Source organism: Phyllobates terribilis, unplaced genomic scaffold (assembly GCF_046119375.1).
Source record: "Phyllobates terribilis strain yellow unplaced genomic scaffold, ASM4611937v1 Scaffold_9__5_contigs__length_417890890, whole genome shotgun sequence".
Classification (NCBI taxonomy): domain Eukaryota; kingdom Metazoa; phylum Chordata; class Amphibia; order Anura; family Dendrobatidae; genus Phyllobates; species Phyllobates terribilis.
This window is the reverse complement of record NW_027362769.1, coordinates 399,837,819-399,850,834: the sequence shown is the minus strand read 5'-3', so window position 1 is coordinate 399,850,834 and position 13,016 is coordinate 399,837,819. Positions and strand designations below refer to the sequence as shown.

General features: G+C 47.9%; 1 protein-coding gene across 1 annotated transcript in view; it reads left to right on the top strand.

The window, feature by feature from the left end:
- Positions 1-1,865, top strand: part of LOC141161429 (RING finger protein 112-like) — a 45,813-nt gene extending 43,948 nt beyond the window's left edge. Inside the window, exon 12 of the mRNA XM_073646238.1 lies at positions 126-1,865. Within this exon, the coding sequence (XP_073502339.1) occupies positions 126-617 (492 nt within the window). The 3' untranslated portion in view covers positions 618-1,865. The remainder of the gene's footprint in view (positions 1-125) is intronic.
- Positions 1,866-13,016: the final 11,151 nt, after the last annotated feature.

Genomic DNA, 13,016 nt, shown 5'->3' with positions numbered 1-13,016 from the left:
TCCGGTACTAGCAGACATGGCGGCATGTTTCTGGGTCAGCGCCAGCCTTGTCCATCATTCCGTACCTCGATACATCTATGGTCTTAGACAATGAAATGTAACGAGACCTCTTGTGTCCTCTTCAGGTTCCCTCCACGTTTTCTCCAGTCAAGATCTTGAAGGTTAAACCCGATGAGATGAGGGAGGTGGTCAGCGAGGAGGCCGCCCGTCTCCGGCAGGTGTATGAGTCGAGTCTTAAGGGCGGCAATGACGCAAAGAAAAAACTGATGGAAGAGTTAAAGAATATATTGGACCAAACAGTGGAGAAAGTCTGCACCGAATACTCCAAACGCTACAAAAAGTATGTAATGGTTACTACGTGTGCGGTGAGTGTTGGGGTCCTCACCTTGACTGGAGGCATCGCTGGACCATTTGTGGCTGGACCAGTCCTAGCCACAGAGTTGGCCATAATGGCCGGAGGGTCTATCGGAGGAGCCATCGGGACTGCAGTCGGATGTGTGGGGGCAATTCTTCAGCATATAGGGATAAATCAGAGGGTTCGGACTCCTGATGACCAAGGAAATAACAATGAGTCAACACCGGAAGACACCCAGCAGCTGTTGGCCAATGCAGAGTGAAGAGAATGAACACAGCATTCTTTACAGCACAGTGAGATGGAGGAGTGTGGGAGGGTTTGCTGAGGGAGATGATCACTGTGACACCATTTCTTCCAGTCCTTATCTTTCTGCCTGACAAAACTCTGCACTGTTAGTTCAGGAACTCTACCTGACGTGTTCTTAGCTTCACTCCTGACTTGAATCCTTTTCATATGCGGGGGCGCTTCTGTGAGATACAGAACACACACACCTTTCTTTTCTGCTCCAGTCAGACAGGATACAACTTCCCCACAATCCCCCTGGGGCTCTGCTAAAACACTCCCCTTCTCCTGTGACTATGTTAACCCCTCTAGTTGCTGGATGCTTCTGGAGCACAACACTTTCTATCCCACAGCGTAGCACTCGTCATTTTAGCTGTGGACCCCAGAGAAGATGTGAGCCCCAATGAGGGTCCACACTGGTCCAGATTGTAGAGCAATCTCTTTCTTTTAGACTTTCTGGGCAGCTCTGGACCCCTCATGTTTCTCTCCATGAGGCCCAGTGCTTATAATTCCCACTGGATAGGATGTATTGGAGGCCTCTGTCCTGTAGGGGGCACTGAACAGAACAAATTCAACTTCAAAAGAACTCAAGCTCTATTCACACAGAGAGGGGTTTTTTTTGAGAAGTTTTTGCATCCTCTCCAAAATCGTCCAAAAATATGTTTGGAAAAATCTTCTTATTCCTTTTTATCTGAAATTCACTTTGCTGTTGGGGAAGATTTTTGGAGCTGAAAACATTTTGAAAAATACCTGGTGGAAAACAAATACTGCATTTACCTGATTGAGGAGGATCAGGGAGAAACTTCATCACACTAAGTAGTGTCAGATCAAAAGGCAAGACAGAAAAGAAAACGTTCATAACCTCCTCAGGAGAATAAAAACTCCTCAAACTACCCCCCACCCTGCAAAAAAAGACCACTAAATAAAGGGGGTCAGCTAAAAAAAACTCCATCTGCACAAAGTCTAACAGGACAGACAGAAGTGATGAGCGGCCCATGGTGGAATTAACGCTCAATCACGTGCTTACACCTGTTCCTTGGACCTCACTTGGGACTGATCTTGAGACACGGCCACCTCTCCCTGCTCTCTGAGGACTCCCAGCACATATCAAGCATTCTCAGTCCATGTACTGTGTAATATATATTGATTCTTCATACAATGTATTAATATTTTAGATTTGCTGTAGATCAAATAAAATTAAAAATGTAAAAAACGCAATCTATACTTTATTCTCTTATGTAGCGAACTGTCAATCCAGTGACAGCCGCTGTGAGATGAGAAAAAGAATCTTCACTTTATGCAGCCAACACTAGGGGGAGCTCCATGTATACGGAGATACATAATACGATTCTGTCTGCAGCCACCACTAGGGGGAGCTCCCTGTATACAGAGATACATAATAAGATTCTGTCTGCAGCCACCACTAGGGGGAGCTCCCTGTATACAGAGATACATGATAAGATTCTGTCTGCAGCCACCACTAGGGGGAGCTCCCTGTATACAGAGATACATGATAAGATTCTGTCTGCAGCCACCACTAGGGGGAGCTCCCTGTATACAGAGATACATGATAAGATTCTGTCTGCAGCCACCACTAGGAGGAGATCCCTGTATACAGAGATACATGATAAGATTCTGTCTGCAGCCACCACGAGGAGGAGATCCCTGTATACAGAGATACATTATAAAATTCTGTCTGCAGCCACCACTAGGGGGAGCTCCCTGTATACAGAGATACATGATAAGATTCTGTCTGCAGCCACCACTAGGGGGAGCTCCCTGTATACAGAGATACATGATAAGATTCTGTCTGCAGCCACCACTAGGAGGAGCTCCCTGTATACAGAGATACATGATAAGATTCTCTCTGCAGTCACCACTAGGGGGAGCTTCCTGTATACAGAGATACATGATAAGATTCTGTCTGCAGTCACCACTAGGGGGAGCTTCCTGTATACAGAGATACATGATAAGATTCTGTCTGCAGCCACCACTAGGAGGAGCTCCCTGTATACAGAGATACATGATAAGATTCTCTCTGCAGTCACCACTAGGGGGGGCTTCCTGTATACAGAGATACATGATAAGATTCTGTCTGCAGTCACCACTAGGGGGAGCTTCCTGTATACAGAGATACATGATAAGATTCTCTCTGCAGTCACCACTAGGGGGAGCTTCCTGTATACAGAGATACATGGTAAGATCATGTCTGCAGCCACTACTAGGGGGATCTCCCTGTATACAGAGATACATGATTACATCCTGTCTGCAGCCACCACTAGGAGGAGATCCCTGTATACAGAGATACATGATAAGATCCTGTCTGCAGCCACCACTAGGGGGAGGTCCCTGTATACAGAGATACATGATAATATTCTCTCTGCAGCCACAACTAGGGGGAGATTCCTGTATACGGAGATACATGATAAGATTCTGTCTGCAGTCACCACTAGGGGGAGCTTCCTGTATACAGAGATACATGATAAGATTCTGTCTGCAGTCTTCACTAGGGGGAGCTCCCTGTATACAGAGATACATGATAAGATTCTGTCTGCAGTCACCACTAGGGGGAGCTCCCTGTATACAGAGATACATGATAAGATCCTGTCTGCAGCCACCACTAGGGGGAGCTCCCTGTATACAGAGATACATGATAAGATTCTGTCTGCAGCCACCACTAGGGGGAGCTCCCTGTATATAGAGATACATGACAAGATTCTGTCTGCAGTCACCACTAGGGGGAGCTCCCTGTATACAGAGATACATGATAAGATCCTCTATGCAGCCACCACTAGGGGGAGCTTCCTGTATACAGAGAAACATGATGAGATTCTGTCTGCAGCCACCACTAGCGGGAGCTCCCTGTATGCAGAGATACATGATACGATTCTGTCTGCAGCCACCACTAGGGGGAGCTCCCTGTAAACAGTGATACATTCTAAGATTCTATCTGCAACCACCACTAGGGGGAGCTCCCTGTATACAGAGATACATGATAAGATCCTGTCTGCAGCCACCACTAGGGGGAGCTCCCTATATATAGAGATACATGATAAGATTCTGTCTGCAGCCACCACTAGGGGAAGCTCCCTGTATACAGAGATACATGATAAGATCCTGTCTGCAGCCACCACTAGGGGGAGCTTCCTGTGTACAGAGATACATGATAATATTCTGTCTGCAGCCACCACTAGGGTGAGCTCCCTGTATACAAAGACGCATGATGAGATTCTGTCTGCAGCCACCTCTAGGGGGAGCTCTCTGTATACAGAGATACATGATAAGATTCTATCTGTAGCCACCACTAGGGGGAGCTCCCTGTATACAGAGATACATGATAAGATTCTGTCTGCAGTCATCACTAGGGGGAGCTCACTGTATACAGAGATACATGATAAGATCCTGTCTGCAGCTACCTCTAGGGGGAGATTCCTGTATACGGAGATACATGATAAGATCCTGTCTGTAGCCACCACTAGGGGCAGCTCCCTGTACATACAGATACATGATAAGATCCTGTCTGCAGCTACCTCTAGGGGGAGCTCCCTGTTTACAGAGATACATGATAAGATTCTGTCTGCAGCCACCACTAGGGGGAGCTCCCTGTATTCAAGGAGAAACATGATAAGATTCTGTCTGCAGCCACCACTAGGGGGAGCTCCCTGCAAACAAAGACACATGATGAGATTCTGTCTGTAGCCACAACAAGGGGGAGCTCCCTGTATACAGAGATACACGATAAGATTCTGTCTGCACCACCACTAGGGGGAGCTCCCTGCATACAAAGACACATGATGAGATTCTGTCTGCAGCCACCACTAGGGGGAGCTCCCTGTATACAGAGATACATGATAAGAGCCTGTCTGCACCACCACTAGGGGGGGTTCCCTGTATACAGAGATACATGATAAGATTCTGTCTGCAGCCACCACTAGGGGGAGCTCCCTGCATACAAAGACACATGATGAGATTCTGTCTGCAGCCACCACTAGGGGGAGCTCCCTGTATACAGAGATACATGATAAGATCCTGTCTGCACCACCACTAGGGGGAGCTCCCTGTATACAGAGACACATGAAACGATTCTGTCTGCAGCCACCACTAGGGGGAGCTCCCTGTATAGATAGATACATGATAAGATCCTGTCTGCAGCCACAACCAGGGGGAGCTCCCTGTATACAGAGATACATGATAAGATTCTGTCTGCAGTCATTACTAGGGGGTGCTCCCTGTATACAGAGATACATGATAAGATTCTGTCTGCAGTCATTACTAGGGGGAGCTCCATGTATACAGAGATACATGATAAGATTCTGTCTGCAGCCACCACTAGGGGGAGCTCCCTGTATATAGAGATACATGATAATATTCTGTCTGCATCCACCACTAGGGGGAGCTCCCTGTATACAGAGATACATGATAAGATTTTGTCTGCAGCCACCACTAGAGGGAGCTCCCTGTATACAGAGACACATGATGAGATTCTGTTTGCAGCCACCACTAGGGGGAGCTCCCTGTATACAGAGATAAATGATAATATTCTGTCTGCAGCCACCACCAGGGGGAACTCCCTGTATAAAGAGATACATGATAAGATACTGTCTGCAGCCAACACTACGGGCAGCTCCCTGTATACAGAGAAACATGATAAGATTCTGTCTGCAGCCACCACTAGGGGGAGCTCCCCATCTACAGAGACACATGATAAGATTCTGTCTGCAGCCACCACTAGGGGGAGCTCCCTGTATATAGAGATACATGACAAGATTCTGTCTGCAGTCACCACTAGGGGGAGCTCCCTGTATACAGAGATACATGATAAGATCCTCTCTGCAGTCACCACTAGGGGGAGCTTCCTGTATACAGAGAAACATGATGAGATTCTGTCTGCAGCCACCACTAGCGGGAGCTCCCTGTATGCAGAGATACATGATACGATTCTGTCTGCAGCCACCATTAGGGGGAGCTCCCTGTATACAGAGATACATTATAAGATCCTGTCTGCAGCCACCACTAGGGGGAGCTCCCTGTATACAGAGATACATGATAAGATCCTGTCTGCAGCCACCACTAGGGGGAGCTCCCTATATATAGAGATACATGATAAGATTCTGTCTGCAGCCACCACTAGGGGAAGCTCCCTGTATACAGAGATACATGATAAGATCCTGTCTGCAGCCACCAGTAGGGGGAGCTCCCTGTATACAAAGACGCATGATGAGATTCTGTCTGCAGCCACCTCTAGGGGGAGCTCTCTGTATACAGAGATACATGATAAGATTCTATCTGTAGCCACCACTAGGGGGAGCTCCCTGTATACAGAGATACATGATAAGATTCTGTCTGCAGTCATCACTAGGGGGAGCTCACTGTATACAGAGATACATGATAAGATCCTGTCTGCAGCTACCTCTAGGGGGAGCTCCCTGTTTACAGAGATACATGATAAGATCCTGTCTGCAGCCACCACTAGGGGCAGCTCCCTGTACATACAGATACATGATAAGATCCTGTCTGCAGCTACCTCTAGGGGGAGCTCCCTGTTTACAGAGATACATGATAAGATTCTGTCTGCAGCCACCACTAGGGGGAGCTCCCTGTATTCAAGGAGATACATGATAAGATTCTGTCTGCAGCCACCACTAGGGGGAGCTCCCTGCAAACAAAGACACATGATGAGATTCTGTCTGCAGCCACCACTAGGGGGAGCTCCCTATATACAGAGATACATGATAAGATCCTGTCTGCACCACCACTAGGGGTTGCTCCCTGTATACAGAGATACATGATAACACTTTCTCTGCAGCCACCACTAGGGGGAGCTCCCTGTATACAAAGACACATGATGAGATTCTGTCTGCAGCCACAACAAGGGGGAGCTCCCTGTATACAGAGATACACGATAAGATTCTGTCTGCACCACCACTAGGGGGAGCTCCCTGCATACAAAGACACATGATGAGATTCTGTCTGCAGCCACCACTAGGGGGAGCTCCCTGTATACAGAGATACATGATAAGAGCCTGTCTGCACTACCACTAGGGGGGGTTCCCTGTATACAGAGATACATGATAAGATTCTGTCTGCAGCCACCACTAGGGGGAGCTCCCTGCATACAAAGACACATGATGAGATTCTGTCTGCAGCCACCACTAGGGGGAGCTCCCTGTATACAGAGATACATGATAAGATCCTGTCTGCACCACCACTAGGGGGAGCTCCCTGTATACAGAGATACATGATAACTCTTTGTCTTCAACCACCACTAGAGGGAACTCCCTGTATAAAGAGACACATGAAACGATTCTGTCTGCAGCCACCACTAGGGGGAGCTCCCTGTATAGATAGATACATGATAAGATCCTGTCTGCAGTCATTACTAGGGGGAGCTCCCTGTATACAGAGATACATGATAAGATTCTGTCTGCAGTCATTACTAGGGGGAGCTCCCTGTATACAGAGATACATGATAAGATTCTGTCTGCAGTCATTACTAGGGGGAGCTCCATGTATACAGAGATACATGATAATATTCTGTCTGCATCCACCACTAGGGGGAGCTCCCTGTATACAGAGATACATGATAAGATTTTGTCTGCAGCCACCACTAGAGGGAGCTCCCTGTATACAGAGACACATGATGAGATTCTGTTTGCAGCCACCACTAGGGGGAGCTCCCTGTATACAGAGATACATGATAAGATCCTGTCTGCAGCCACCACTAGGGGGAGCTCCCTGTATACAGAGATAAATGATAATATTCTGTCTGCAGCCACCACCAGGGGGAACTCCCTGTATAAAGAGATACATGATAAGATACTGTCTGCAGCCAACACTACGGGCAGCTCCCTGTATACAGAGATACATGATAAGATTCTGTCTGCAGCCACCACTAGGGGGAGCTCCCCATCTACAGAGACAGATGATAAGATTCTGTCTGCAGCTACCACTAGGGGGAGCTACCTCTATAAAGAAATACATGATAAGATTCTGTCTGCAGAAAACACTACGGGGAGCTCCTTGTATACAGAGATACATGATAAGATTTTGTCTCCATCCACCACTAGGGGGAGTTCCCTATCTACAGAGATACATGATAATATTCTGTCTACAGCCACCACTAGGGGGAGCTCCCTGTATACAGAGGTACATGATAGGATTCGGTCTGCAACCACCACTAGGGGGAGCTCTCTGTATGCAGAGATACATGATATGATTCTGTCTGCAGCCACCACTAGGGGGATCTCCCTGTATACAGAGATACATGATAGGATCTTGTCTGCAGCCACCACTAGGGGGAGCTCCCTGTATACAGAGATACATGATAGGATCTTATCTGCAGCCACCACTAGGGGGAGCTCCCTGTATACAGAGATACATGATAATATCCTACCTGCAGTCACCACTAGGGGGAGCTCCCTGAATACAGAGATACATGATAAGATCTTGTCTGCAGCCACCACTAGGGGGAGCTCCCTGTATACAAAGACAAATGATAAGATTCTGTCTGCAGCCACCACTAGGGGGAGCTCCCTGTGTACAGAGATAGATGATAAGATCCTGTCTGCAGCCACCACTAGGGGGAGCTCCCTGTATACAGAGATACATGATAAGATCCTGTCTGTAGCCAACACTAAGGGGAGCTCTCTGTATACAGAGATACATGATAAGATCCTGTCTGCGGCCACCACTAGGGGGAGCTCCCTGTATACAGAGATATATGATAAGATTATGTCTGCATCCACCACTAGGGGGAGCTCCCTGCAAACAGAGATACATGATAAGATTTTGTCTGCAGCCACCACTAGGGGGAGCTCCCTGTATACAGAGATACATGATAAGATCCTGTCTGCAGCCACCACTAGGGGGATCTCCCTGTATACAGAGATACATGATAAGATTCTGTCTGCATCCATCACTAGGGGGACCTCCCTGCATACAGAGATACATGATAAGATTCTGTATGCAGCCACCACTAGGGGGTGCTCCCTGTATACTGAGATACATGATAAGATCCTGTCTGCAGCCACCCCTAGGGGTAGCTCCCTGTATACAGAGATACATGATAAGATCCTGTCTGCAGCCACCACTAGGGGGAGCTCACTGTATACAGAGATGCATGATAAGATTCTGTCTGCATCCACCACTAGGGGGTGCTCCCTGCATACAGAGATATATGATAAGATTCTGTCTGCAGCCACCACTAGGGGGAGCTCCCTGTATACAGAGATGCATGATAAGATTCTGTTGGCAGTCACCACTAGGGGGAGCTCCCTGTATACAGAGATACATGATAAGATTCTGTCTGCATCCACCACTAGGGGGTGATTCCTGCATACAGAGATACATGATAAGATTCTGTCTGCAGCCACCACTAGGGGGAGCTCCCTGTATACAGAGATACATGATAAGATTCTGTCTGCAGCCACCACTAGGGGGAGCTCCCTGCTTATAGAGATACATGATAAGATTCTGTCTGCAGTCACCACTAGGTGGACCGCCCTATATACAGAGATACATAATAAGGTTCCGTCTGCAGCCACACTAGGGGGAGCTCCCTGTATACAGAGATACATGATAAGATTTTGTCTGCAGCCACCACTAGGGGGAGGACCCTGTATACAGAGATACATGATAAGATACTGTCTGCAGCCACCCCTAGAGGGAGCTCCCTGTATACAGAGATACATGATGAGATTCTGTCTGCAGCCACCATTAGGGGGAGCTCCCTGTATACAGAGACACATGATGAGATTCTGTCTGCAGCCACCACTAGGGGGAGCTCCCTGTATACAGAGATGCATGATAAGATTCTGTCTGCAGCCACCACTAGGGGGAGCTCCCTGTATACAGAGATACATGATAAGATTCTGTCTGCAGCCACCCCTAGAGGGAGCTCCCTGTATACAGAGATATATGATGAGATTCTGACAGCAGCCACCACTAGGGGGAGCTCCCTGTATACAGAGATACATGATGAGATTCTGTCTGCAGCCACCACTAGGGGGAGCTCCCTGTATACAGAGATACATGATGAGATTCTGTCTGCAGCTACCCCTAGAGGGAGCTACCTGTATACAGAGATACATGATAAGATCCTGTCTGCAGCCACCACTAGGGGGAGCTCCCTGTATACAGAAATACATGATAAGATTCTGTCTGCAGCCATCACTAGGGGAAGCTCCCTGTATACAGAGATACATGATAAGATTCAGCCTGCAGCCTCCACTAGGGGGAGCTCCCTGTATACAGAGATACATGATAAGATTCAGCCTGCAGCCTCCACTAGGGGGAGCTCCCTGTATACAGAGATACATGAAAAGATTCTGTCTGCAGTCTTCACTAGGGGTAGCTCCCTGTATACAGAGATACATGAAAAGATTCTGTCTGCAGTCTTCACTAGGGGTAGCTTCCTGTATACAGAAACACATGATAAGATTCTGTCTGCCGTCACCACTAGGGGGTGCTCCATGCATACAGAGATACATGATAAGATCCTGTCTGCAGCCACCACTAGGGGAAGATACCTGTATACAGAGATACATGATAAGATGCTGTCTGCAGCCACCACTAGGGGGAGCTCCCTGTATACAGAGATACATAATAAGATTATGTCTGCAGCCACCACTAGGTGGAGCGCCTTATATACAGAGATGCATAATAAGGTTCCGTCTGCAGCCACCACTAGGGGGAGCACCCTGTATACAGAGATACATGATAAGATTTTGTCTGCAGCCACCACTACTGGGAGCTCCCTGTATACAGAGATACATGATAAGATACTGTCTGCAGCCAACCCTAGAGGGAGCTCCCTGTATACAGAGATACATGATGAGATTCTGTCTGCAGCCACCATTAGGGGAAGCTCCCTGTATACAGAGATACATGATGAGATTCTGTCTGCAGCCACCACTAGGGGGAGCTCCCTGTATACAGAGATACATGATAAGATTCTGTCTGCAGCCACCCCTAGAGGGAGCTCCCTGTATACAGAGATACATGATGAGATTCTGACTGCAGCCACCACTAGGGGGAGCTCCCTGTATACAGAGATACATGATGAGATTCTGTCTGCAGCCACCACTAGGGGGAGCTCCCTGTAAACAGAGATACATGATGAGATTCTGTCTGCAGCTACCCCTAGAGGGAGCTCCCTGTATACAGAGATACACGATGAGATTCTGTCTGCAGCCACCACTAGGGGGAGCTCCTTGTATGCAGAGATACATGATAAGATTCTGTCTACAGCCACCCCTAGAGGGAGCTCCCTGTATACAGAGATACATAATGAAATTCTGACTGCAGCCACCACTAGGGGGAGCTCCCTGTATACAGAGACACATGATGAGATTCTGTCTGCAGCCACCACTAGGGGGAGCTCCCTGTATACAGAGATACATGATGAGATTCTGTCTGCAGCTACCCCTAGAGGGAGCTCCCTGTATACAGAGATACATGATGAGATTCTATCTGCAGCCACCACTAGGGGGAGCTCCTTGTATGCAGAGATACATGATAAGATTCTTTCTGCAGCCACCACTAGGGGGAGCTCCCTGTATACAGAGATACATGATAAGATCCTGTCTGCAGCCACCACTAGGGGGTGCTCCCTGCATACAGAGATACATGATAAGATTCTCTCTGCAGCCACCACTAGGGGGTGCTCCCTGCATACAGAGATACATGATAAGATTCTGTCTGCCGCCACAACTAGGGGAGCACCCTGTATACAGAGATACATGATAAGATCCTGTCTGCAGCCACCACTATGGGAAGATCCCTGTATACAGAGATACATGATAAGATCCTGTCTGCAGCCACCACTAAGGGGAGCTCCCTGTATGCAGAGATACATGATAAGATTCTGTCTGCAGCCACCACTAGGGGGAGCTACCTGTATACAGAGATACATGATAAGATTCTGTCTACAGTCATCACTAGGTGGAGCTCCCTGTATACAGAGATAAATGATAAGATCCTGTCTGCAGCCACCACTAGGGGGAGCTCACTGTATATAGAGATACATGATAAGATTATGTCTGCAGTTACCACTAGGGGGAGCTCCCTGTATAGAGAGACACATGATAAGACCCTGTCTGCAGTCACCACTAGGGGGAGCTCCCTGTATACAGAGATACATGATAAGATTCTGTCTGCAGCCACCCCTAGAGGGAGCTCCCTGTATACAGAGATACATGATGAGATTCTGACTGCAGCCACCACTAGGGGGAGCTCCCTGTATACAGAGATACATGATGAGATTCTGTCTGCAGCCACCACTAGGGGGAGCTCCCTGTAAACAGAGATACATGATGAGATTCTGTCTGCAGCTACCCCTAGAGGGAGCTCCCTGTATACAGAGATACACGATGAGATTCTGTCTGCAGCCACCACTAGGGGGAGCTCCTTGTATGCAGAGATACATGATAAGATTCTGTCTACAGCCACCCCTAGAGGGAGCTCCCTGTATACAGAGATACATGATGAAATTCTGACTGCAGCCACCACTAGGGGGAGCTCCCTGTATACAGAGACACATGATGAGATTCTGTCTGCAGCCACCACTAGGGGGAGCTCCCTGTATACAGAGATACATGATGAGATTCTGTCTGCAGCTACCCCTAGAGGGAGCTCCCTGTATACAGAGATACATGATGAGATTCTATCTGCAGCCACCACTAGGGGGAGCTCCTTGTATGCAGAGATACATGATAAGATTCTTTCTGCAGCCACCACTAGGGGGAGCTCCCTGTATACAGAGATACATGATAAGATCCTGTCTGCAGCCACCACTAGGGGGTGCTCCCTGCATACAGAGATACATGATAAGATTCTCTCTGCAGCCACCACTAGGGGGTGCTCCCTGCATACAGAGATACATGATAAGATTCTGTCTGCCGCCACAACTAGGGGAGCACCCTGTATACAGAGATACATGATAAGATCCTGTCTGCAGCCACCACTATGGGAAGATCCCTGTATACAGAGATACATGATAAGATCCTGTCTGCAGCCACCACTAAGGGGAGCTCCCTGTATGCAGAGATACATGATAAGATTCTGTCTGCAGCCACCACTAGGGGGAGCTACCTGTATACAGAGATACATGATAAGATTCTGTCTACAGTCATCACTAGGTGGAGCTCCCTGTATACAGAGATAAATGATAAGATCCTGTCTGCAGCCACCACTAGGGGGAGCTCACTGTATATAGAGATACATGATAAGATTATGTCTGCAGTTACCACTAGGGGGAGCTCCCTGTATAGAGAGACACATGATAAGACCCTGTCTGCAGTCACCACTAGGGGGAGCTCTCTATATACAGAGATACATGATAAGATCCTGTCTGCAGCCACCACTAGGGGGATCTCCCTGT